The sequence below is a fragment of the Prionailurus bengalensis genome, chromosome D4, assembly GCF_016509475.1.
Source record: "Prionailurus bengalensis isolate Pbe53 chromosome D4, Fcat_Pben_1.1_paternal_pri, whole genome shotgun sequence".
In the NCBI taxonomy this organism is placed as follows: Eukaryota; Metazoa; Chordata; class Mammalia; order Carnivora; family Felidae; genus Prionailurus; species Prionailurus bengalensis.
Window position 1 is genome coordinate 80,671,001 of NC_057359.1, and position 26,390 is coordinate 80,697,390.

General features: G+C 44.4%; 1 protein-coding gene and 1 long non-coding RNA gene across 3 annotated transcripts in view; one reads left to right on the forward strand and one right to left on the reverse strand.

Moving 5' to 3' along the window:
• STOM (stomatin) overlaps positions 1-21,621 on the reverse strand; it is a 31,998-nt gene extending 10,377 nt beyond the window's left edge. The window contains exons 1-5 of the mRNA XM_043566552.1: positions 21,389-21,621; positions 8,043-8,146; positions 6,168-6,240; positions 5,030-5,112; positions 334-537 (exon numbers count right to left, since the gene is read on the reverse strand). Of these exons, the coding sequence (XP_043422487.1) occupies positions 334-537; positions 5,030-5,112; positions 6,168-6,240; positions 8,043-8,146; positions 21,389-21,449 (525 nt within the window). The 5' untranslated portion in view covers positions 21,450-21,621. The remainder of the gene's footprint in view (positions 1-333; positions 538-5,029; positions 5,113-6,167; positions 6,241-8,042; positions 8,147-21,388) is intronic.
• A 306-nt stretch (positions 21,622-21,927) lies between these two features.
• LOC122475014 lies at positions 21,928-26,042 on the forward strand. Of its 2 annotated transcripts, none has more exons than XR_006295071.1 (3): positions 21,928-22,014; positions 24,414-24,507; positions 24,843-26,042. It is a non-coding gene; the product is annotated as an uncharacterized LOC122475014 (long non-coding RNA). The 2 variants fall into 2 exon arrangements; XR_006295072.1 differs by lacking the exon at positions 21,928-22,014 and adding an exon at positions 22,344-22,510.
• The last annotated feature ends 348 nt before the right edge of the window (positions 26,043-26,390 follow it).

The window sequence follows — 26,390 nt, forward strand, 5'->3', positions numbered from 1 at the left end:
ACAATACCTGCACTGTCTTGCGGAACGGCCTCTGGATCATTATGCTCAAGAAAAAGGTTAATGACTAATTCTCGGGAAACAAAACAAAACTACACTGAAGGGAATTAAAAAAAAAACCAAAAACGATGCATGCATCTGAGCTATTAACCCACGAGCTTTCTGTGTGAAAAATATTCCCTTCCACCAAATCAGGTTTGAGGAAACCTTTCTACGGAGGGAAGAAGGCAGGCCAGTGACCCCCCAATGGAATGAGTAAAAAGCTGTCAAACAACCAATGACCCTTTGCCTCATCTTTTGATTTCTGGTGGGTATCAGCCCCGGCACACGCCTCACCTGCATGTTGTGTGCAATTTCTTCCCTGTCGGACAGGATCTGAGAGAGGTTCTTGGTGCCCAGAACGTTCCTCAGAGTCGTTTGCGCCAGAAGACGGGTTGCGGAGTCGGCGTTGGTGATATTTGCCACGGCCAGAGTTGCGTTCTGAACGCGGTAATAGACCACGCCATCCACACTAATGGTCACGGAATCCTTAGTGAGGATCTGTAACGGAAAGGGAGCGATTGCACACCGGCCGACCAACTCCTTCTTTAAGATGACTGCAAGGAATGTTGTTCTATGGAACATCTTGAACACTGGCCGATTTTCTTTAGTAAGCCCTATCGATTCAATGTCTGTGTTCCCTCATAATTCAGACGCGGAGGCCTCGGCCCCAACATGATGGCATTAGGAGGCGGGGCCTTTGGGACGCCCATCAGGTCACGAGGGTCGAACCCTCATGGCCATCTAGGATCTAGGAAGTGGACACTCCTCAGCCCCCGAGTCCAGCCTCCAGGACTGTGAGTAAGAAATCCTGCTGTTCCTGAGCCACCAATCTGTGGGGTTTGGCTGGAGCAGCCCGGATGGACTAAGACAACAGAGCGTCAGGAAGTGGAGTGTGTATTTAGAATTTTAATAAAATACATTCACTTATTCCTTAATTCCATTAATTCATTCAGTTAGTCAACAAATACTGAGATACCGCTCAGCAGCAGGCACTGTTCCTTCAAAGCGGATGGGGAATGAAGGGAGACTTTATGGGACAAAGGAAGGACACTTGTAGGTGGCCGGGGTGGTGTGTGAGTGTGTCTTCAAGGAAGAAATAACATTTTTTTTTTAATTTTTAAATTAGAAAATTTTTTTTATTTTATAAAATTGTTTTAATGTTTATTTATTTTTGAGAGAGAGACAGAATGTGAGCAGGCGAGGGGCAGAGAGAGAGGGAGACGCAGAATCTGAAGCGGGCTCCGGGGTCCGAGCTGTCGGCACAGAGCCCGACGTGGGGCTCGAACTCACGAACCGTGAGATCATGACCTGAGCCGCAGTTGGATGCTTAACCGACTGAGCCACCCAGGCACCCTTTACATTTTTTATTTCAGAGAGATAGAGAGAGAGAGAGAGAGTATGAGCAGGGGAGAGGGGCAGAGGGCAGGGGGAGGGAGGGGGGGAGGGAGAGAGAGAGAGAGAGAGAGAGAGAGAGAGAGAGAGAGAATCCCAAGCAGGCCCCACACTCAGTGCCGATGCAGGGCTCGATCTCACGACCCTGGAATTGAGCCAAAATCATGAGACGGACGCTCAACTGACTGAGCCACCCAGGCAACCTGAAATAACAATTTTCTGAGGGTGGCATGAAAGCATCCAAGGCAGAGACAATAATGCATGAAATGGCACAGAGCCATGGCACAGCCTAGGTTTGCTGAGGTATATATATATAAGCAGCACAGCATTGCTAGAACAAAAGTGAATGGGGGACGTTGTTATAGGGGGAGACCAGGGTACAGACCCACTTTGTAGCACGCTCCATGGAGATGCTTACAGCACAGAATTTGCCAATGCTCCTTCCTACCACATTCAGGGCAGCGCCTTAGTTTGGTGTAGGCGTCCTCTGACTGCTGGCCCTTTGGCCTCACTCCGTCCCACGCCCTCCTGCACACCCTACACAGGACAAGATGTGCGTCCCACATGCACCACGTTGCATGTCCCAGGGCCTTCGTGCAGGTGTCCCCTCTGCTTGGATGTCCTCTCCCCTCTCTCTCCGCATGCCATGAGACTGGCACATTGTTACTCATAACTCAAGACACAGCTCAAGTGTCTTCTCCTCTGTGAACCTTGCCAGACGGGGCAGACTTAAACACTTTCCCCTTTGCGCTTTGCAAAGCGCTTTGCAAATACTGCCCCTTTGCAGCGGCCAGTATTGCTGACCTACATCACCGCTTCTCTGCTGGACTAGGCGTTTCTTAAGAGTAGTCTGTCTTTGTATCGCAAGCACGGGCAGAGGGATGGATCCACGGCAGGGGGTGAATAAATGCGAGATGACCTGAAACGTGATCCTGGGCATTTAGTGATTGGTGCCGGGGCTCTACCCTGCTTCGCTTTGTGACCCTAGTGAGGCTCTTAAACTGTTCGACCTAGAGATTCCTCATTTGTGAGATGGGGCTAATTACACTGCCCAATTCTGTGCAAGTTTCTTTGAAGAGCTGGTAAGATGTTTGTGAATGAAGCTCTTTGGAAAGTGTAAAGGGGGGAGTCTGCATACCTCTGTCTGTTAAGCTCCCGATTCGATTTTGGCTCAGGTCATGATCTCAAGGTTCAGGAGTCCGGGCCCCGCCTCGGTCTCTGGGCTGACAGCTCTGGAGCCTGCTTGGAATTCTTTCTCTCTCTCTCTCTCTCTCTCTCTCTCCCCCCGCCCCTCTCTCTCTCTCTGCCCCTCCCCTGCTCTCTCTCTCTATCAAAAATAAATACATAAACTTACAAAAAAAAAAGGGTAAGAGCTATGTAAATGGCAAGTGATAACAACTAATGGTATTATATAGCTGTTTAGTCCCTGCTAGGCAGGAAAGCGGTAAACCTTTTGCTGATAATCTAAAAATACTTCTAATAGTATATTACCATCTTGCATGAAAATTAATCAGTTCCCATGATGTGATGGGAAAATGTGTATCATTTCTAAACCATTTCTTGCCCTCGTGACTCTGCCACAGCCAGAGCTTTCTAAAGCTGCCGCCCCTCTTCCTACTGTTTATTGTAGGCAGAGTATTTATCTTCCTTCACATGAAGTTCACAGGGGATCGGAAAAAGGACTGCTCGCCAAGTTCCAATCTGCTCTGCATTCAGCAGCTCACAGGAGACAAGACAGCAGCTGGAAGGCAGAAGCTTACAGCAAGCCGGCCAGCTGCCCGTGATGTTTACAGAGGAAAATGCCAGGACTCCCAGCTACCCTGAAAGGGGCTCCTTCTGAGAGCCGATCTTCCCTGAGACATGGGAATCCGTGCAGAGAATACAGCACAGCTCCCAGCCTTGTTCTGGTGGGTAAAAGCGATTCCTGGTGTTCCTACGTACGTGTGGATTACAAAGTCTGACCTCACCCACTACTTGGATCAGTACCAGCAAGGAGGTTCCTGGGCTGGTTTCTGGATTTGGGAAAAAGAGAAAGCAACGTGGCCGGGCTCCACCGCCCTGCTGAGTAGCTGGCCTTTGGCCAGGAGACACTTGACATATTCTTCTATCCCTCCCTTCATCCTACTTTCAGGCTTTCTGTCTGCAAAGGTTAGGATGCCTCCCTGGACATGTGGACCAGTCTGGCTATCACTAGGTCACGGGCCAGGATGGAGCTAATGTGGATTGCATTTAGCATGCAGCGGTGGGAGAAGCATGAGGCGAGGACCCCAAAAAGCTAGATATTGGTCTGGCTCTGCCACCGTGGCCTGGAGGGATCCCTTTGCCCCACGGCAGCTACAAGCTTTCCAGGGATTCTGCTGTGAGTTTCAACTGTGATATTACTTGCGAAACAGTTTGAAACAGCATGAAGTAGTTACTATTCTAAAACATTATAGGCTTTATCTAAAATGCCGAATGAGCAGTTCCTAATTTTTGGGCTTCTAACCAATTAATCTAGAGTATAATCAAGAACCTTAAGAAGAAAAAGGTTAGAGAGGGAGGGAGCCAAACCGTAAGAGACTCTTAAAAACTGAGAACTGAGGGTTGATGGGGGGTGGGAGGGAGGGGCGGGTAGGTGATGGTCATTGAGGAGGGCACCTGTTGGGATAAGCACTGGGTGATGTATGGAAACCAATTTGACAATAAATTTCATTAAAAAAAAAAAAAACCTTGGGGCGCCTGGGTGGCGCAGTCGGTTAAGCGTCCGACTTCAGCCAGGTCACGATCTCGTGGTCCGTGAGTTCAAGCCCCTCGTCGGGCTCTGGGCTGATGGCTCAGAGCCTGGAGCCTGTTTCCGATTCTGTGTCTCCCTCTCTCTCTGCCCCTCCCCCGTTCATGCTCTGTCTCTTTCTGTCCCAAAAATAAATAAACGTTGAAAAAAAAAAAAAAAAAAAAACCTTAAGAAGAATATTGTACCAAGCTGGATTTTCTTTTCTTTTTTTTTTTAATGTCTTATTTTTGAGAGACAGAGTGTATGCGAGTAGGGGAGGGGAAGAGAGAGAGAGGGAGACACAGAATCCGAAGCAGGCTCCAGGCTCTGAGCTGTCAGCACAGAGCCCGATGCGGGGCTCGAACCCGTGACCTGTGAGATCATGACCTGAGCCGAAGTCTGTTGCTTACCCGACTAAGCCACTCAGGTGCCCCCTAAGCTGGATTTTCTATCAGAAACCAGCAGCAGAGAAATGTGGTAGTAAAAGTGATGACAAGTATGAAAAGCTAACATTACACTTGAGTTAACATTGTGTTACACTTCGGAGTAAGAAGCAGTTACATAGCACTTACTAATTTATCAGCCCCTGTTCTAAGCACTCTACACATAACATCTCACGTAGTCCCCACGAGAACGTTATAAAGTAGGTCCTACTGTTACAACCTCTATTTCACAGCTGAGGAAACTAAGGCACAGAGAAGTTGAGGAACTTGCTCAAAGTCACACAGCTGGAAAACGGTGACGGCCGACAGGCTCTCCACCTGTGCTCTCACCGCTCTCCTCTGCCTCTCTCATTGCTAAGTACTTTCACATGTGACATCTGTTACTCATGGCAAAAGACAACCTTACCTCCTGAGGGGGGATGTCAAATGAAATCGTTCTCATGTCCACTTTGATGAAGCTGTCCGTGCACGGCAGAATAAAAAATAAACCTGCAACAAAGAAACACGGAATGTTACGGAGAGACGCCAGCGCCGAATCCGTTCACCGCCAGAGAATCCACTTAGGCAACTGGAAGAAGCCAGTTCGTCTCAGTGCCTGAGCCAGACGCCAGGAATGCTATCCTCTTGCTTACTTCCCCCACCAAACTGTTGCCACTGAGGCCCGTGATTTCATTTCCTTACTCCGCTGTCACTGGCCGTCTTGTTTTCACTTAGACCAATGCAATCCTTCCCAAGTCTTTCTGTATCTTTCGGTTTCTCTCCTATGGCCCGTTTTCTCAGCCACAAGCACGAGTCTTTCCTGAACTGCAAAGCCCTGAACCCGTCACACGAGGTCCAGCCCAACCTGCCCAGGCCCCTCTGCAGCTCTTCTCCCGTCCTCATGCTCTATGCTCTTGCTGGGCTGTTCCCTGCAGTTCCCTGGGTCTGCCGTGCCCCCTTCTACATCGCGCTCGGCGCCTGTTGCCGTTTCTGCGGGGAACACCTCCCCTCCGGCTAACACCTCTCCAGGCCTCAAGACTCAGCCGAGATGTCACCTTCAGCCCAGATGGTCTCCTCCTCCTAATTCGGGTCAGTTACTTGCCTCTGGGTTTCCACGGCTATCTGCAATTACTTGATCCTAATACTTATCACACGGGGTTGTAGCTGTTTTCCTTTTTGGTGTCCACTAGACAGCAAGATCCTTGAGGGCACAAACTATATTTTAGTCTCCCTTGAATTCCCAGAGCCTGGAATGCAGTAGGGGCTTAAGTGAAGTTCGCCAAAAGCGATGACTGAAAGCCTTTAGCGTAATAGGAATTCTCATGCTCAGACTTCCATGGCTGCCGCTATTCTTGGCCTAAAATAATGTTATCAGCTTGGATGGGAAGGGGAGGGGAGCTAAGGGAAGGAAAGGGTGATTGTGGCAAGACTGGCTCGTGCCACTGGTATTGTTACACATGCACTCTTTTCTAAGCCAACAGAGAAAGGGCCCTTGGAAGGGAATTCACACCAACAGGAGGAAGAATTCCAGTCTCCAGACAACCACCCAGAACCCTTATACTGACCAGGTCCTTTGGCTCCTCCTTGTAAAATGCGACCCAATCTAAAGATGATGGCTCTTTCATATTCTTTTATGATCTAGGTTAAAAACACAAATAATAATAATTTAACATGAGGAGTGCAAATATTTATATCCACTATTTATTTATACACAGCTTCTTTTTTTTTAAGTTTGTTTATTTTGAGAGAGAACGAGCACAAGTAGGAGAGGGGTAGAGACAGGGAGAGAGAAAATCCTAAGCAGGCTCTGCACCATCAACTTGGAGCCTGATGGGGGGCTTGAATTCACGAACTGTGAGATCATGACCTGAGCTAAAACCAGCAGTTGGATGCTTATCTGACAGATCTACCTAGGTGCCCCAACATAAACAGCTTCTCAAATATGTATTTCTGCCCTAAACAGATTAGATGCCTCTATTTTGTTTTTTTTTTTTCTCTAAAATCCAGATAGCATCAGGGTGCCTGGGTGGCTCAGTTGGAAGGGCATGGGACCCTTAATCTTGAGGTCATGAGTTTGAGCCCCATGTCGGGTGTAGAGGTTACTTAAATACATAAAACTTAAATAAATAAATACATAAATACATAAATAAATAAATGGAGTTCCTGGGTGGCTCAGTTGGTTAAACATCTGACTCTTGATTTTGGCTCAGGTCATGATCTCACGGTGCATGGGTTTGAGCCCCATGTTGGGCTCTGTGCTGGGATACTCTCTCTCTCCCTCTCTCTCTCAAAAATAAATACACATTAAAAAAAACAATTAAAAATAAATAAATAAAATCCAAACAATATCTATAAATCACATGTCCAATATTTTATTACCCCCACCAAGCATGATATGTATTTACTATTTTTTTAAGTTATTATAAAAGCAATACATATTCACGGTATAAAATTTGGGAAGTATAGAATAGTATACAGGAGCAAATCCATAACTTCACTCCTCAGCTGTTAACATCATCATTCAGTGACTCATGCATTGTGAATACAGAAAAAAAAAAAGAAAAGAAAGAAAAAAACTAAATTTCCCATAGTTTGTCTCCCGATATCTTAAATCATAACAATAAACTTACCTGAAAATTATAGAGCATATTTTATCTCTTTAGGAATATGTAAATGATAGTCATTTGTCACAGTATTAATAACTTCATGGAAAAAATAACCAGCATTTAGGGGGCATTTACCATGTGCCAGGCATTGGGATACACATGTTTAGATACATTATTTTAATCCTCACATTGGCCCTAGGAAGTGGGTGTTGTTACTTCCTCCCATTTCACAGGAAGGAAACATGGCAAAGGTCACACGGTGAACAATGGAGCCAGCAACCAAACCTCGGCCTCCTGAATCTGGACAGGAGCGTCCCACATCCCGAACTTCGATGGTGAGCCTTACTTTTGTTTTGGCGGTGGGAGAGCTTGAACATACCCACGTGTTTTGGGGGGGGGTTTTTTGAGAGCGAGAGAGTGAGATGGAAAGGGGCAGAGAGAGAGGAGGACAGAGAACCTGAAGAGGGCTCTGTGCTGACAGGAGGACAGCAGCAAAGACCGATGTGGGGCTTGAAGTCCCGGACCTTGAGATCACGACCTGAGCTGAAGTTGGACGCTCAACCGACAGAGCCACCCAGGCGCCCCAATGGTGATCCTTACTATAGGTATTTCTTACCTATAAGAAAGACCGCCTGAAAAGAAGTTCTAAAGTTCCATCACAATAGACTAGAGTGAATCTTCTAAAGGAGTCATGAAGGAAAAAGAACTACAGGCCAGCAGGTGTCTGTCTCTTTTACACACACACACACACACATACACACACACACACACACAAAGGGGGTTTATGTAGTTAGGGCTTGACCCCTTTCCAGACGCAAGTGAAATATTCTTTACCTTTATGCACATCCATACCGATATTGGGAAGGTTATAACTGTGAACAAGAACGAGACAGCCACCAAAATCCAGCCACAAGGTCCAAGGCCCGTATTAGGGCTATCTGTGAAAACAAAAAATATACAACTCTTATCATGGTGATTAGCACACTCCGACCATCTTCAGCCTCTGTTCACTGAACACACTTATGCTTGGAGTTTGGAGCTGGTTTACGTGGATTTTCCCATGCAATCCTTACAACAACGCTGAAATGCAGGGTGCTATTTTTTCTTTTTTTTAAGTTTATTTATTTTGAGAGAGAGAGAGAATCAGAGCACACGAGTGGGGGAGGGGCAGAGAGAGAGGGAGAGAGAAAATCCCAAGTAGGCTCCGTGCTGCCAGTGCAGAGCCTGATGTGGGGCTCGAACTCAAGAACCACATGATCTTGACCTGAGCCCAGATCAAGAGTTAGATGCTTACCTGATTACCTGACTGAGCCACCCACATGCCCCGGTGCCACTTTTTCTAATCTCCTTAACACGACAAAGGCTGTCTATGTTATTTTCTATCCTGCAGATATTTATTAGGCACCTAATATTTATTAGGGTTCGTGCTTTGCACTGAAGGGGTAAAAGGGAGTAAGACCCAATCCCGGCTATCAGGCAAGTTCAGCGGGCAGGACAGACAAACAGATCGTTACAACACTGGGTGGTGAGTGCAGACATAGAGCACTCTGTTCGGAACATTTTGAAAACACGGAATAGGGGTAACTCACACCGGTGGGACAGAGTGGGGCTCAGATGGGTAGACAGTTTTCCTCCCGCTTTTCTAATTGTTTCCTTCCCTGTAACACGAAATAGCTTTTCGTCTTGTTATAAAGGTAATACACGCCCTGCTGCAAGAAATTCAGAAAAGTATGGAAAAGAAGGGGAAATGTACTCAATCCACGCATGGTGAGTATGTTTCCAAACCTTTCTCTTGTACACATGCGTTTTATGAGTAAATAAAATGTGTAACCTATTTTTCTCCCTTCTATTATTCTCACCTCCTTTTTCAGCCTTTGTTGCTATGCACCTGTGCTTTTTCAATTTTTTTTTTTAGCAGCTATACTTGCACAAAGTTTAAAAAGTCCAAAAGTTCTAGAAGACTACTACAAAAAGAGAGCAGTCCCCTGCTTACCTCTTTCAGCTTTTCTTTCCTCAAAGGCAGCTGCTCTGTTGGCGGAATATTTTGGTATACACTCCATGTTTGTAAATAACATGCTGATTTTGTTCCTTGTGGCTCTCTTCGTTTTGAGCATTACTTATTGACTTTCCACTGTGGAAGGGGATTTAGCTTTTCCTCCGCCCATAAATATACCCATCCTTCTAATTACATCGTAATTTTTGTATGGTCATTACAGCATTTTATATTTCATGTATACGTCAATGCGATTCAAAGCTAAGCCACGCAGGGACGTCTAATTCATTTTTCTGTACCACACAACTTTTTGTTTTTCTTCACTGTCTTGCTTTTTCCCTTTGCTTAGGATTTTTTTTTTAAGTTTATTTTATTTATTTATTTTGAGAGGGAGAGAGCAGGAGAGGCGCAGAGAGAGAGAAAGAATCCCAAGCAGGCTCTGCATTGTCAGCACAGAGCCTGATGCGGGGTTCGAACTCACGAACCATGAGATCACGACCCGAGCTGAAATCAAGTCGGACACTTACCCGACGGAGACACCCAGGCCACCCCTCACCTTTGCTTAGTGTTTAATGTACTCACTGATTCAGCCTCAAACCGCTCATCAATGATCTCAATCTCCTCTCTCAAGGTCAGGTACTCTACCAATTTCATCCTCCAAGAGTCTTTCTTGGAGCCATGTCTGGACTTGCTCTCTTGGGTGTTGTGAACAGCTGTCCCAGTGACTGGCTTTCACTACCATCCTGGGAAACCCCTTTCACTTCCTGGTTTGTGTTTTTCCACTTTCTGTATCCAGAGTCTTCCTCATTTTTAGTTTGTTTTTCCTCTTTGTGGAGGGCAGAGGGACTGTGAAGGCCAAGGGATACTATTACTTTTCTTATCAACCACTGAAAGCGTCTGTTCTATTTCTAGGAGCTGTTTTAATAACGAGAGGGAGATTGGCAACAGGGCAAGAGGCAGACCAGGGACCTGTTACGGCTCAGAAGGGCAAAGATGACAGTGAGATGGGCCTTTGAACAAATGATGGGCCAAGTAATAAGCAGAGTTCAGGCTGAGACCTTAGGAGAGAAGAGACACAAGATGGCATCCAGGTCAAGTGCTCTGAAACACAGAATGAAAGACCAGGAATATACATTATATATTCTTTGTAGTTTTCTGATTCTGTGTCACAGTGGGAGATAAACAACGTCCTACGCATACTTGAATAAAAGTGCTCTAAGTTAGTCTCCTGGAAGTTTCTAAGTTAAAATTTGTGGGGTCGTAGACATATTCACTGAGAGGATACGCCAAGCTCAAGGCCACAATGCTGCCTGTGCAGAAGGCTCCATCAGGCATTATCACAACTCTCAATAATCAGAGTGGCCATTTTTAGGTGGTTTGTTATAGGCACCGTATTCAATTACTTTAGATGTGTATCTCATTGTACTCTTTCCAAGCCCTGTGAAGTTATGTATTTTTTTAAAATATTAAAAAAAATTTTTTTTAACGTTTATTTATTTTTGAGACAGAGAGAGACAGACAGAGCATGAACGGGGGAGGGGCAGAGTGAGAGGGAGACACAGAATCGGAAGCAGGCTCCAGGCTCTGAGCCGTCAGCCCAGAGCCCGACGCGGGACTTGAACTCTCGGACCGCGAGATCGTGACCTGAGCTGAAGTCGGACGCTTAACTGACTGAGCCACCCAGGCGCCCCTTAAAAAATATTTTTAATGTTTTATTTATTGTTTTTGAGAGAGGCAGACACAGGGTGCAAGTGGGGGAAGGGCGGAGAAAGGGGGAGACACAGAATCTGAAGCTGGCTCCAGGCTCTGAGCTGTCAGCACAGAGCCCGACACGGGGTTCAAACCCACAAACTGCGAGATCGTGACCTGAGCCAAAGTCAGTTGTGCAACCGACTAAGCCAGCCAGGCACCCCTAAGATATTGTTTAATGTATGTTTGTTTGTTTGTTGATTTTGAGAGAGAGAGAGAGCGCGCGCAAGCAGGGGAGGGACAGAGTGAGAGACAGAGTCCCAAGCAGGCTCTGAGCTGTCAGCACAGAGCCCAACGTGGGTCTGGAACTCACCAACCACAAGATCACGACCTGAGCCGGAATCAAGAGTTGGACGCTCAACCGATTGAACCACCCAGGCGCCCCTGAAGTTAAGTATTTTTAATTTCATTTTACAAAGGAGGTAACTGAAACAACAAAGCTTTCCCAAGGTCACATGAGGGAGGAAGACCTGGGATTCAAACATAGGACATCTTGCTCCAGACCTCCTGTTCTAAGTCCATTCACTCCTTTGGTCCTTTGACTCTGAATTAAAAAAAAAAAAAAAATCATAGATAATTCTGGGGCTCCTGGGTGGCTCAGTCGATTAAGTATCTGACTTTGGCTCAGGTCATGATCTCACAGTTTGTGAGTTCGAGCCCCACGTCGGGCTCTGTGCTGACCGCTCAGAGCCTGGAACCTGCTTCGGATTTTGTGTCTCCCTTTCTCTGACCCTCCCCACTTGCACTCTGTGTCTCTCTCTCTCTCTCTCTCAGAAATAAACATTAAAAAAATTTTTTTTTAAATAATAAAAAAAAATCCTCATCAAAGACATTTTTGTGTCTGGAGCACTTTCTCAAGAGAGTATGCAAACTTGGAAAGCATGGTAGGAGTTCTGAGAATGAAATCTGATGTCCCTACAGAGGAAGGCCTCTTAATTCCAGCTGTGCCTATTTATAGCAAAATGGTCTCGAGGTTCTCTGCCAGGCTCAGGTCTAGGTTTCCAAAGTGAAATGGATTGCAAATAAGGAACACACTGGCCAAATACTTCTCTGACAGCATTTGGTGCTTTCTAAAATACTGCCCCAAACCTCCTATCACCAGGCAAAGTACAAACCTCTGCATCCTGAATATATAAGACTAGAAACTTTTGGAAGGATGGGATGTTTATTCTTATTCTCGCCCAGTCTTTTTGTATGTGCGTGTGTGCATGCACTCTGTTTCTGTCGTGACGTTATTCTTGAAATCCTCAAATGAATATACGAGATTACAAACCAAGAGCAGTAAGAAATGAAGTGCGTATCTGGAAAACTGGACTTGGACTTTCACGTTTCAAAGGCTCAGCTAGAAGTAATCCATATAGAGGCACCTGGGTGGCTCTGTTGGCTAAGCGCCTGACTCTTGATCCCAGCTCCCGTCATGATCTCACTGTTCGTGAGTTCGAGCCCCGTGTGGGGCTCTAAGCTGGCAGTGCAGGAGCCTGCTTGGGATTCTCTCTCTCCCTCTCTGCCCCTCCCCTGCTCACTCTCACTCAAAATAAATAAACTTTGAAAAATCAATAAAAAATAATCTCTTTATACGCTGGGGAAGTGGCGCCATTTCAGATTATTCTGGTGCCTCTAGAACTATCTCATTCTCAACCCTTGAAATTCTTCCTTATCTGGTTATAGCTCATAAAGGTACATAGTCACATTCCTCAGAGAGGTGAGGCTTATCCTTCACCAAGGTACTTATGAGTTCTTAGTCATCTACCATTCACGGGCCAAAGAGGAATAGAAATTCTCAGTTACTCCCCCAAATTTCATGAAATTCATTTCCTTCAAGTTTCTCATTCATTAGCTTGAAGACTGAATACCTCCCAGCTGTAGGAGGTAAAAGATAAATGATGAGCAGTCAGTATTCCTGAGATATTTTGGTTGATATACTTGTTGGTACTTGGCTGGGTGGGAATACTCGTAAAGATTTGTGACCCCATGACACTTGGTTGTAAATACTACTTGGCCATAGTTTTTATCTTTTCTTTTACTACAAAACTCTTCTGAAAACTGCATTAAAGTAATTTTTGTAATATTTATTTATTTTTGAGAGGGGGGAGGGGCAAAGAGAAAGGGGGACTGAGGATCCGAAGCAGGCTCCGTGCCAACCGCAGGGAGCCCGATGTGGGGCTCGAACCCACAACCCACATGAACCCAACGGTGAGATCACGACCTGAGCTGAAGTTGGATGCTCAACTGACTGAGCCACCCAGGTGCCCCAAAATAAAATTTTAACTAATCAAAGCAAGGTTTTGAAAATGGATATAAGTTTATACATCAACACTGTTTAACTGAATATTCAAATGGGGCTTATCTCCAGGGGACTAACATGAATTTTTAAAAACATCATTTCTTTCTCTTATTTTAAAAGAAAAATTATCTATACCTTCATTTTCTCTAGATGGCGATTATTTTCTACCTTGCTATTTGTCTTTTAAACCTTTCCTATCTGCTTTTTAAAAAAAAATAAAATAAAATAAAATAAAATAATGGTATACATAATTATTTTAAACCTGCTTTCCCCCAATTGTGAGTATCTTCTCATGTCAGTACATATTCTTTATTATTAAAGGTTGGATAATATTCCATTGTTCCATCTAATGAACAATTAGGTTCCAATTTTCTCAAATAGAAACTTGTGGCAATGCATATATGCTTAGCAAAACTTCCATGCATCCTTCCTGTGTAAACGAATTTTGTTGAAAAGATAAAATCACACGGTTCTTAAATTTTTCTCATTCTGGAGGTGTATTTTATAATTAATAATAATAACCATTTGTTGAATGTTTATCACATGTCGGCCATAAGCAGGTTCCTCACATACCTTCTTTCTAACATTTACAAAAATTTGTAAAGTAGGTATGAAATACTCCTCCTGGACTCCCAAAGTAATAAAAGCAAAAGACTTTCTGGGAAGAGACAGAAGGAAACAAACAAAATCACGAAACAAACAAACAAAAGTTGCACAGTAATTTTTGTTGGGTTGGCTCCCCAAAAAGCAGTAAAATAATCTTTTCAAGAGGATGACGCAGGCATAGTTTCAGAGCACTCCATGTTGTTAATGATGCTGTATCAGCTGATTCACTTTAAGATCTACTGAACTTGGCATTGCTGGAGATCGTGTGGATTAATAATAAATTCCATTTATCTTTGAAATTTTATTCTAAAGTTCAAAAGATTAGATGTCCTCTTCAGGGAAAGGCCAGAAAAGTCTTCCACAATATCTGAAAATCTAACTCAGGGTAATTTGTATCATTATACACAAAAAAGAAAAGAACCAGCCCAAGGATTGTTGCAATGCCTGGAAAGCAGCATTTCAAGGACAATCTTTTCCTTCCCCTTTCCCGGAATGCAAGAGAAACACTTCACTTCGTGTTGTCAAATGCCAAGAACAGTGCAGTTTGGGTGGGGAGAGACAAGAGGGCTAGGCGTTTGGCCTCAAAAACACATACTAACAGCATGGTCTTAACAGCACTTTTTTAAGGGGCAACAGTTGGTGGAAGTGAAAGGTCTGGGCAATTTTTCATTTTTCTTAAAAGCATAAATATTCAGGATATAAGTGTTCTTTTTGGCCACCAATGTCCCCCACCAGAGATTCTACATCAGGGTTTGCCACACTTTTCTGTAAAGGACCAGAAACGTTAGGCTTTGTAGGCCATAAGGTCTGTTGCAATTACTGTGCACCACAGAAGCAGTCACAGGCAATATGCCCATGGGTGGGCAGGCTGTGCTCAAGTGAAACTCATGGATATGGAAATCTGAATCTCATATAATTTTCATGGATAACAAAATATTCTCCTTTTTTTAAAAAAAAAAAAACAGCTTATTTATTTTAAGAGAGAGAGAGAGAGAGAGCGCGCGCGCACGCATGCAGGGGAGCGGTAGAGAGAGGGAAAGACAGAATCCCCGAGCAGGCTCCGTACTGTTAGTGCAGGCTCGATCTCTAGAACTGTGAGATCATGACCTGAGCCGAGATCAAGAATCAGATGCTCAACTGACTGCACCACCAAGGTGCCCCAATATACTCCTTTTTTGAAAAAACCACTTATAAATTTTTTTTTAATGTTTATTTATTTTTGAGAGAGACAACGACAGAATGCGAGTGGGTTGGGGAAGAGAGAGGGGGAGGCACAGAATCCGAAGCAGGCTCCAGGCTCCGAGCTGTCAGCACAGAGCCTGACGCGGGGCTTGAACCCAAAGCTGTGAGATCATGACCTGAGCTGAAGTCGGACGCTCAACCGACTGACGCTCAACCGACTGAGCCACCCAGGCACCCCTGAAAAAACCACTTAAAAATATAAAAACTATTCTTAGCTTGTGGGCTATGGCCCATAGGCAATAGCCAGGCAATCAGCCTGGCAATCAAAAACAGGCAATCAGCCAGATCTGGTCCACAGGCTATATGGCCTGTCCCTGGTCCAAGTCCTACAGCTATGTATTTGAGGAGAACATCATGAGTTAAATAATATATTTGATCTTTCAGGTTTTCAAGTAAGGCTACAGTTTTCATTCAGATCCTCTGTTTCTCTCTCCTTTGTTTTGAAACAAGGGCTTTAAAAGACTTGATGAAGTAAAAATTCAAGGTAGGCCAAACAGGCCAAAGGGCAGGGAAATATGCAAATGTCAATATAAGACATATTTCATTAATGATGACATATACCAATTAATCAAAATTTTACTACGACTGAGTTTTTCAAATGCCTGGAATTTACAAAGAAAGACAAAGAAGGGAAGGAAACAACAGAAGAAAAGGACAAGAAGAGAAATGGAGGAAAATAAAGTGAAGAAAAAACAAAAATGAAGGCAGCACTCTACAGAGAGAAACATTACACCAGGTGGGGTGGGAGAGGGGCAGAGCTTAGCACACAATAGGGGCTCAATAAATTCATGTTAAAGAAACAATGGTATTTAGTTGGAGGCTTTCAAAGCAAAGGAGTGCACACACTGTAACCCGCCTTTCAAATGATTATTTTAATTACAGTTCTTCGAATGCCCTAATCCTGAAGCCTCTAGGGAAGAAATTATTCTCTGGGCCAGAGTGGCTACAGGCCAGATGATATCAAGTTAAGAGCCAGGACTGGAGATCCTACTTTTTCTTCCTTATTATAAACCATCCATGGCTACAAATACTGGATGAAAAGAACCGACCCGGGGGCGCCAGCGTGGCTCAGTCAGTTAAGTGTCCTACCCTTCGCTTCGGTTCAGGTCATGATTTCACGGTCTGTGGGATGGAGCCCTGCTTTGGGCTGCGTGCATACAGAGCAGAGCCTGCTTGGGATCCTCTCTTCCTGTCTCTCTCAAAATAAATAAATAAACATAAAAACAAAAACAAAAACAAAAACAAAAAAGAACCAATACTGGTGAACCATTATGGGATCTGAATCACAAATCTTAAACTGTATTTACCATGAGATATTAGAAAAAGGGAATGGACAATTCCTTTTAAGAAAGATTTCCAGTACAAGTTGAAATAAAGGGAGTCTTTTGCTTCGCTCAAAAAAGAGTAAGGAACTTAAATATGTGTAAATATTTTATTTCCCAAGCATCTTGGGGATTTTCTGTAGCTTTCCTTCATTTGACTATTTCCAGCCATAAAGCAGGAGGAAAAAGAGGTTGAGTGTCATGAATAATTTTAAATTTGAACCTTCTGAGTCTTAAATAGGCCCCCCCCCCACCCCCCGTCTTCTAATTGCCTATTACACTTCACCCTCTCTAAAAAGGTGAGGGCGCCTGGCTGGCTCAGTAGGGTAGAGCGTGCGACTCTTGATCCCAGGGTCATGAGTTCAAGCTCCACATTGGACGTGGCGCCTATTTAAAAAAAAAAAAATGACATTTATAATTATTCTTTTCAAGGTCCATCTTCTTCACAGATTTCGGTCTTCTTAAAACAGTATAGCATGATGGCTTCAAAGCTGGCTTTGCCACTTATTAGCTGTGTGATTTTGTGAAAGTATCTGACTTCTCTGCACTTCAGTCTACTTGCTTAAAAATAGAGCTAATAAGAGTACCTCCTCAGAGGGTTATCGTGAAGAGTAAATGAGCTAATACAATAGACATCTAGAGCATAACAGGTACTCAAAAAACATTTGTCAAGTAAATAATTGCTGAATGCGCTGAGGGAGTCCGCTGTTTCTTCGGGGGAAAGGAAAGCCTTTGCATGAGGCAAACTTGATCTATACGTCAGCAGACAAGACCCAAGAATACAGTGTAGACCATCCTCTGTCCCAAAGCAGTTGTCAGAATGAATACGTGTGACCTGAATATGGCCCACAGCTGGCAAGATAAAAACAGTCATTTCCAGAAAAACTGGAGAGAAAAACAATTTCATAATGGTATTAATTACATTTAGACTAGTCCTGAGATCTATTAAGAGAATAAAATGCTCCTACTTCTGCTGTTGTTTTGGTTGTTTTTCCCAGCTCCTTTTCTTGGACATCTTAAAAGCATCTAGAATTAAGTTTTTCCCATAAAAGTCTTTGGAGGGCAACCTTATTTTAACTACAGAGTGAGAAACCAGGGGCTCCTGGCTCGCTCAGTCAGCAGAACATTGAAACTCTTGATCTTGGGGTCATGAATTCAAGCTCCACACTGGGCATAGAGCTTACGTTAAAAACAAAATGGGAAACAGTTGCATAAGGAAACGAAATCGTAAGGTTCCCCATTCTCAACTGAGGCCAAAAAGCTAAGCAGCGGCTAAGAGTTCAGGATTTGGGTGTCAGATTCCAATTCTACCACCAACTTTTCTCACCAGAAAAAGGAGGGAAAAGAACACTCATCCCATATAAAAACAAACGTAAAGTGCTTGACACTCAGGCAGTACTCACTAAATAGCAGCTGTTATTTTTATCACAACTTTCAGATCACACTGATACAGCTTACAGGAATAAACTTTTTAGTAAGTGAATTGCCTTCTGGGACCTGCACACCCCAAAGAAAATACCAAGGCTAACAATCTGCCTGGGGACTCTGTCTCTGGAGGAGAAACAGACCACATTTGGGCAGGTAAATCAGAGCTCTAAGCTTTCTTGGACCATCTTTCATACCACTCTTTGCCCATAAATTTTAGTTTCCTGCATAATTACCAGGTTTTCTGAGCAGTCACTGTTAAATTTTCTCATTTGATTCTTGAAACCTTGGGAGACAGTTACTGTGGTAAGATTATGCCCAAGACAGAGATGAGGAATTGACTCCGGAGGCTGAGACTTGCCCAAGGTGACCCAGGTAGTAAGGGATGATAATTGAGAGCTCAGTTCAGATCCTTGAATTCTGAATTCCACTCCCATTTCACTACACTATGCCATCGTACCAGAAGTGCATTCACAACTGGGCAAGGTTGGTATAATTTTTATTGTGTGATATTTTGCAACAGATACTTTACCGCTCACATCTTCAAAGGCTAATCTACGGAAATGGCAGGCCAAATGCTTGGGGTTTAAGTTTCTTTACTAGCCCTGGAAGACAGACAATGATTCAGAAAGAATGGGGGAAGGAGAATTGACACGTACTTCCTTTTTGCTATTGACTATAATTTCTACCTTTTCTCTTTCCACACTTCACAATGTATTATCATGGCAACCCAATATATATACATGTATCTACACACACACACGCCAGCTTTAGTAGACTTGGTCACTGGTTTGAGTTAATTTATGACCATTGATGGTTTAACTCGGCTTAATTATTAAAGAAGTTACAAAGTTCTCCCCAATCTGATCAGCTGTAACAACTGAAATAAACAAATAAGTCCCTTGATTCTGCTTATGTTCAGGCATTCTCCCAAAGGGATATATTCTGTTGACATGTCTCTCAATTATAATAATACATTTCTTTGTGATCCACCTGCATTATTTCATTACAAAGTGAATGCACTGGCTTTAAGAAAAAGTAATCTTGACCTGGGTTTGGTCACATTTACATTCCTAAGACTAATTGTCAGCAAAATCATAACAGGATAGAGTTCGGGCTTTTATATTCCACTGTTTCCTTCAGAAGCAGCCTTCTGGGGATGTCTTATTCAAGAGGTCTGTATTGAAGCTAGGTTCTTCTGAGCTTTCTTTGTTCTCCCTCACCTTTAGTGAAGTACTGGTGTTTGACAAGGTCCTCTGTTCAGGTACACATTTAAAATTTTTTTAATGTTTATTTTTGGAGAGAGACAGAGCAAGTGGAGGAGGGGCAGAGAGAGAGGGAGACGCAGAATGCAAAGCAGGCTCCAGGCTCTGAGCTGTCAGCACAGAGCCCGACGTGTGGCTTGAACTCACAGCCATGAGATCATGACCTTAGCTGAAGTGGGACACTTAACGCGACTGAGCCACCCAGGTGCTCCTGTTTGGGTACACATTTTGGAGGTAGCTCTAGGACAGGGGAAAATGGTGTGGAGAAATCACAGAGCCCAGGTTTGAAACCTAGCTCTGAATCACACACATGTGTGATTTTCCTACTCTGAGCCCCGGTTTTCTTGCTGTGAAATGGTGGATAATGTCTTCCTTGTGGAGCCGTTAAGAGGATTGCAATTAGATAATGTTTGTAAAGCACTTAGGCTGTGTTTGACACATGGCAAGCACTCAATCAAATCTTTTTAATAAATTCTAGTAATGGCTTTTGTACCTGTGTTTACACACACACACACACACACACACACACACACATACGTATTTATATTTACATATATATATATTAAAAAGGCAACCTAGACTATGCAAAATTTTTTTGGTATGTATAACTTTCTGAGGAGTTTTCACTAGATTCCAAAAAACATTTCTGTCTTAAAAAAAAAAAAGTTAATCATAGAACCAAGAAAAAGAAATTAGAAATGGAAACTAGTCTGTGACGATGAAAAACAACTAAAAAAGGGGGATATGAAGTATAAATAAAAGTCACGTGTATTCCCAAAGAACCTCTATAAACGGATATCTCGCTGCAGTTTCCCCAAACTGCTAAAACTGTCCTCACAGTCCTTCTGTCTCCCACCAGAAGGTCAGGGCACAGAGGAAGGGATCCCACCCACCTTCCTATCTAGGAAAAGACAACCAGCTATGAAAGAGGTGGACAGCAAGTTGTAGAGTCAAACTCAGATTTAAAATGTGGCTCCATTACTTATCAACGATGTGACTCTGAAGTAACAACCTCTTTGAGTATCAGTTTCTTCAAATACAGCCTTCCTGTTACACTACTGATTTGGCAAGATAACTCTCCGAGGTGCTTAGCAGAGGAAAGTGAGGGATAATTCTGTTGATGCTCCTGGGAAGGATCACTGGGCAGAGGAAATGGGACTTAAATTAGATGGGTGGACAAGGCTGGCTTTACAAATAATCAGAATAAGTCCATTACAGTGTTCTCTGTGGGGTGCTGGAAAAGCCCACCCAGCCCCCTAAACTGTCTTTCACCATGTCTTCCGGCCTGAAATTCCATCCTTAGAAATAATTCCTTCGGATTGCTATGAGCCAGCTCCAGGGAGGGAACCAGCACCCCTGGAGGTTTGTCACCTCTGTTGGAACCCCCACCCCCAAGGAGTTAGCCAATAAAGGTTCAAGGTGACACCCCTCTCAAGAGCATTAGTTCCTTCACAGGGGAACAAGACTGAGCCACTCAAGACAGGGAAGGCCCCAGTAGGGTGGGGGTACTTATGAGTTCCTTGTGAGAAACAAAAGCCGCAAAGGCGAGGTCCCCAGGACAACTGGAGTAAAGAGGGGGCAAGATAGGGCAGAAAGTGAAGCTGGAAAGAGAGGGGAAGAATGTCAAAAAGAGACGTTCTTTTCTTCGCAAATATAGCAAATATATGTGAGGGGTTAGGGGAAAATCTCACAGGTCGGTCTTGCTTCTTGATATGAAATTGGCCAGGGGTGGGGCTGGGGGAGCAGGAGTTCCTTCCAGCTCCGGAGAAGGGGGGCTCACTCATGGGGTTAGCCGAAGGCTGGCTGGAGGAGATGACCTCCGAGAGGTGGGAAGGAAAGGGGAGTCGGGAGACAGGAGACGCGGGATCCTGAGTGTGGGGTGCAGATTTGCGCCCCGGCTTCACCACTCGCTGGCCCCGAGTCACTTAAGCATTTCCTTGCCCGCATGCGTGCCACGAGATAATGAACGCAAAGCGCTGGCACAGGGCCAGGCATCTGGCAACCGCTGGAGCACTCGAGCCTCTGCTATGGCTTTGGTATTGGAAACGTGCCCTGCAGTGGGTGCATCCTCTGTGTGCCAGGCACGCCGCTGTGCACTCTGCACCCTAACATCCCTAAACCTGACCCCCAGCCCGCGAAGCAGGGTTCGCTATTCTCAGCGTCACCGAAGCTTAAAGCAACGGTCGCACGGCTTAAAGCGGCGGAGACGAGCCTGGGACTCCCAGGCTGGGTCTCGTTCGCGAGGGAAAGGTTGGGGGGGCGGCGGGGGGCGGCGGAGACGGCGCGGGGCTCACCCCTGAAGGAGTCGGGGAGCCTCCGGGCTTCGGCATCCCCTGTGTGCCGCTTCTCAGACATGCTGCCGGAGCCGCAGACGCCGTTCTCCCGTCCTGGTCGCCGAAGCTGGAGCCGCAGCCGCGAAGAATGCCCGGCGGAGACCCGGGGACAAGACCCAGGCTGCAATCCCGCCCCCGCGGGACTGGCCAATCCAAGCTCAGTACGGAAGAGGCCACGCCCCCGCGCCCCGCCCGTCTTCCCTCCCCTCCCGCGCAGCGGCGGAGTGGGTGCCTCCCACGCGGTCCGTGGACTGAGGGGCGTGGTGTGAGGGGCGCGCCGGCTGCAGGCTGGGGTCCCGGCCCAGGGGCGGCACCGGAAGGGAGGGGAGGGCGGCGCAGAGCGCGGGGCGGTGGCTGGAGATATTGGGGAGGGGGCTGAGTTGGGGGGAGCCTGAGGAAAAGGGGCCAACGGGGGGAGAGCAGCCCTCTGGGCAGACGAGTTAGAGGAAAATGGCGCCCTCCCTGGCCGGTTGGGGTCCGCGTGGAGGCGAGGAGGCGGAGGGGCCCGGGTGTGGCGGAGAGGACGAGGTGCGAGGGGGAGGAACCGACGCGACGCCCTGGAGCCGGAGGGAGTGAATCTCAGGGAGGTGCGTTTATTCCACAGGCTGTAGAACACGTGGCCCGCGCCCAGCGGCGGGCTCGTGGTGGTGGGGTAGGGTGGGCGAGGGGCAGACGCGGTGCCCGCGCTGTTGGAGCTTATAGGCCGGCAGCGGGACGGGCCGCAAACAAGTAAACTAACCAATTCTTTACAGGAGCGAAGAATGCGGCGAAGGGACCGAGGTACTCGGAGAATAGCAGAGGGCGTCTGCTTGGTTAGGGAGCGCAGGGAAGGCCTCTCCGTAAAGAGGGGACATTGAGGTGTGACCTGAATTTGAGACGGGGGGGGGGGGGGGGGGGGGAGGGGGCGTCAGGCACGGTTGGAGGTCAGAAAGGAAACCCCAGGCTCAGCAGCTGCAGGGGTGTTCCCAACCTCAAGTTTTGTGTTGGGTGGCGGCTGAAACCTTCCACTCGAAAACCAGGCTGTGTTTCTCCGTGACTTGTCCTGATGCCAGACGGTCAAAGAACGTGGATGTACACAAGAAGGTGCACTTTTAAAAACCATTTTATTTTGCAATAAACATATCACAAGTTGCAGGGAGTGTACGGAGAGGTTGTGTGTACCCTCTCTATCCACTTTCCCCCAGTGGTTACACCTTACTTACCTGGTAGGTATCAGAGTATGGAAATTGACAGTGGCACAAGGTGTGTGTGTGTGTGTGTGTGTGTGTGTAGTTCTGTGCCCTTCTATCCAGTGTTTAGATTGGTGTAACCACCCCTGCAACCAAGTTCCAGAGCTATGCCATCACCACCAAGATGTCCCTTGTGAGGAGTACATTTTTCTTCTTTTTAGTCTGCTCAGTATCGGGTTGCTTCATACCCAATGCTTGTGGTATTTGGTTAATATGAAACGGTAGACTTTCTGATCTTAGGTCTGGAGGCTTGTGGCTGTCAGGATGGAAGGTGAAGCAGGCAGGGTTCTAACAGGTTGTTAAGACAGGGGCTGATCCTCTTTGCCAGTATGTGATCAAAGCCTGATGCAGAGCTGTAAAGTTGACTTCCGGTCACATATGGGCAAAGAACTCTTTGTGTCTTCCTGGGTGTGGAGCACAGCTTGTGCAGTCGTTTGGTTTATAAGGCTCCTGGTGAAGATAAGGAGGGGAGTACAGTAATTAATGATCCGTCCTCTCTAAATCATCCTTGAGAAAATCCACAGCTTCATTTTTTCCATTCTGCAATGAATAAGCCCCAGAGGCATGTGCTTCCTGTTTATGATGTGGTTCCCAGGAAAAAGGAGCAAACGCACCAGTAGCTGACGAATCGCTTCAGTAAAGGAGGGCTTGATTACAAATTGCATATCATGAAAAACCAGCTTTCATTTTGCTGGAAAAGAAAATGTTTCCAAATGATTTGGATGTTTTGTACTCCTACTTGCTCGCTTTGCTCCAGTCTCAAAGCAATCCCAACAGCATGACTCCTGGAGAATTAGAAAAGAGACTTCTCCCTTTGGGACAAAGACTTTGATAAACACTTGTTGGCTAGGGTTTCAGATTGCATCAGTTCAGGGAACTCATTCCAGGCCCCAGACCAAGAACAAGCTTTGACTTGATTTCTAAATTGCTTTCAGGATGATATTTCCAGATCTTGATTTTAAAATGCCAAATTTTGCTTGCCCATGAAACTGGTGTATTCTGGTTTTCTCACGTGTATTCCTGTAAAAATGTATTAATGAAATATACTTTAAAAATAAATATCATCCTCTTCCTTTGGGAGAATTTTTAATGCTAAATTTTCTTCCAGTAATGATTAGAAGTTAGAATGGCTTTTGAGAACTTTATGTTGTAAAAATGGCTTATAAGAACTTACATAAAATTAAAAATAATTGGAAGAGAGAGTTATCTACAATCTTATCACCTCTAACAGAACTATTATAATTTCGGTGAATTTTTTGCTCTAGCAGTTGCTTAAAGGATATTTGCATGTAAGTTAAAATCATGTTTCCATGATTCTTTTATGTTTTATTTTGCTCTTATTTCCCTAGCATATTTAGGGAACCAAATTAAGTATTGATTGATGGTGATAGTGATGATATTAAGACATGGATTTGGTTTAAAGAAATACATGCACCATGAAGCCATGTAATTTAATAAGTCAGAAGGAAATTTAGTCTGTCTTTTTCCTGTGTCCACTCAAGAAATGCTTTAATAGCAACAGGAGAATCATTGTTTATTTTTTTTCCTTTAAATTGTGAATCCAGGCCGTTCTCAATGCCGTTAGTGACATCAGCCAGCCAAATACTTTTGAGGGAACATCAATACCAACAAGTTACATCTGTTTGTGGCATTTTCCTCAGGATGGGACTAACAAGTTTGATCTGTTTGCCTATGTGGATTAATTCACATTTATTGTATTACAGCAGCATTTTAATCTTATTAGCTCTTCTCTTTAGGAAATTACTCCTGGAATTGAATCATACCAAGAATTTCACCAGAGGATTTTATACATTTGGGCTGTGGCAGCAGACCAATTAAACCACAGAGCTGGTAAGAGCAGAGTCCAGGTTCTCAGGTCTTAGGAGTATAAGAAGCATTACTGAAACGTTGATGGTATTTAATAGAGCATCTATAGGAAGGCTTTTATTACTCTGCTTTATTTATTAAGAAGCTCATTTAGCAAATGTTTGTTGAGCATCTATTATGTGCCAGGCATCGCTCTAGGTACTTGGGATACATCAATGAACAAAAAAAGATGAAAAATCCTATCCTCCTGGAGCTTACATTCTAGTAGTCCTTTCTAATTTTATTAGTTTGCTAGGGCTTACACAACAAGGTACCACAGGCTGGATGGCTTAAATAACAGAAGTTTATTTTTCTTACAGGTCTAGAGGTGAGAAGTCCAAGATCAAGAGTGAGCAGAGTTGGTTTCTTCTAAGGAGCCTGAGGGAAGAATCTGTTCCAAGTCTCTCTCCTTGACTTTTAGGTGGCCGTCTCCTCCTGTGTCTTCACACTGTCTCTTCTCTGTATGTGTCTATGACCACATTTACTCTTCTTACAAGGATGCCAGTCATCTGGATTAGGGCCCACCCTAATGATCTCATTTTGCCTTAAGTACCTCTTTCAAGACCTTGTCTTCAAATACAGTCACATTCTGAGGTTCTGGGGGTTAGGATTTCAACATATGAATTTTAGGGGGATAGCCCATAATATCCCATATGACTATGGTGATCCAAATTTTTGTCTTTCTCATATCCACATCTCTGAGATATTCAGAACCGTTTATGTTTCCCTGAAAAATGTGTCCAGGTGACCTGTAATTATGAGCAATTATTTTTCTGGACATGATATATTTTTAGTAAATATTAAAAGGAAAGTTCTTCGTTCAGAAGGATGTCTCTACTTGAAATGTTGTTCCATCTAGCCTGTAGTCTACTATTTTGGCAAAGATATAAATAGAATAAAGAGGGACTATGTTGAAGAAGGGGTTTGACAGGTTATTGTTTGGAGGTTACTAGGATTCATGGTAAAAAAAATTTTTTTTCAAACACTGTATATGAGGGAAAAGAGAGGCCTATATAATGACATTATTTTTGGTAATTCAAGGAATACCATTACCATCATTTACCATCCCCACTAGTTATTAATTATTATTATCCTGTGAGGAAACAGAGGGTTTACTCACTTGCCCAAGGTCTCACAGATTGTAGCTGGTGTCTGCCCCAAGTCTATATGACTCCAGAGTTTAAACTCTTAACCGTTCAGAATAATAAAAAGAAACAAAAAGACTAAAATGTTCCTTACACATACACTTCTGAGGAGGCGCTATATCTAAGTACACATAAATGAGTACTCTGGTTTGCCTTCAATCTTAATATATACTTATATCTTCAAATGATACTTTTTGTTCAGTGTTTGTATCATTGTTGATTTCCTGTGTCAAATGCATCTGTCTGTCTTAGATATTGAAGTTATAAAGGATAAAACCCACGACCAGGTCAGTATCTTATAGTTTATTTCATTGTATATCTTGAATTACGTTGAAAATTTTAAATAACTTTAAAAGTTTGGCTTTTTTCTTATAATTTTATTTATTATTATTATTTTTAAAATATGATTTATTGTCAAGTTGGCGAACATACAGTGTATTGTCAAGTGGGGGTAGATTCCTGTGATTCATCGCTTACATACGACACACAGTGCTCATCCCAACAAGTGCCCTCTTCAATGTCCATCACCCATTTACCCCTCCCCCCCATCAACCTTCAGTTTGTTCTCTGTATTTAAGAGTCTCATGGTTTGCCTCCCTCTCTGATACTGTTTATTTCTCCTTCCCTTCCCCCATGGTCTTCTCTTAAGTTTCTCAAGTTCCACATATGAGTGAAAACATTATATCTGTCTTTCTCTGACTGACTTAATACCCTCCAGTTCTA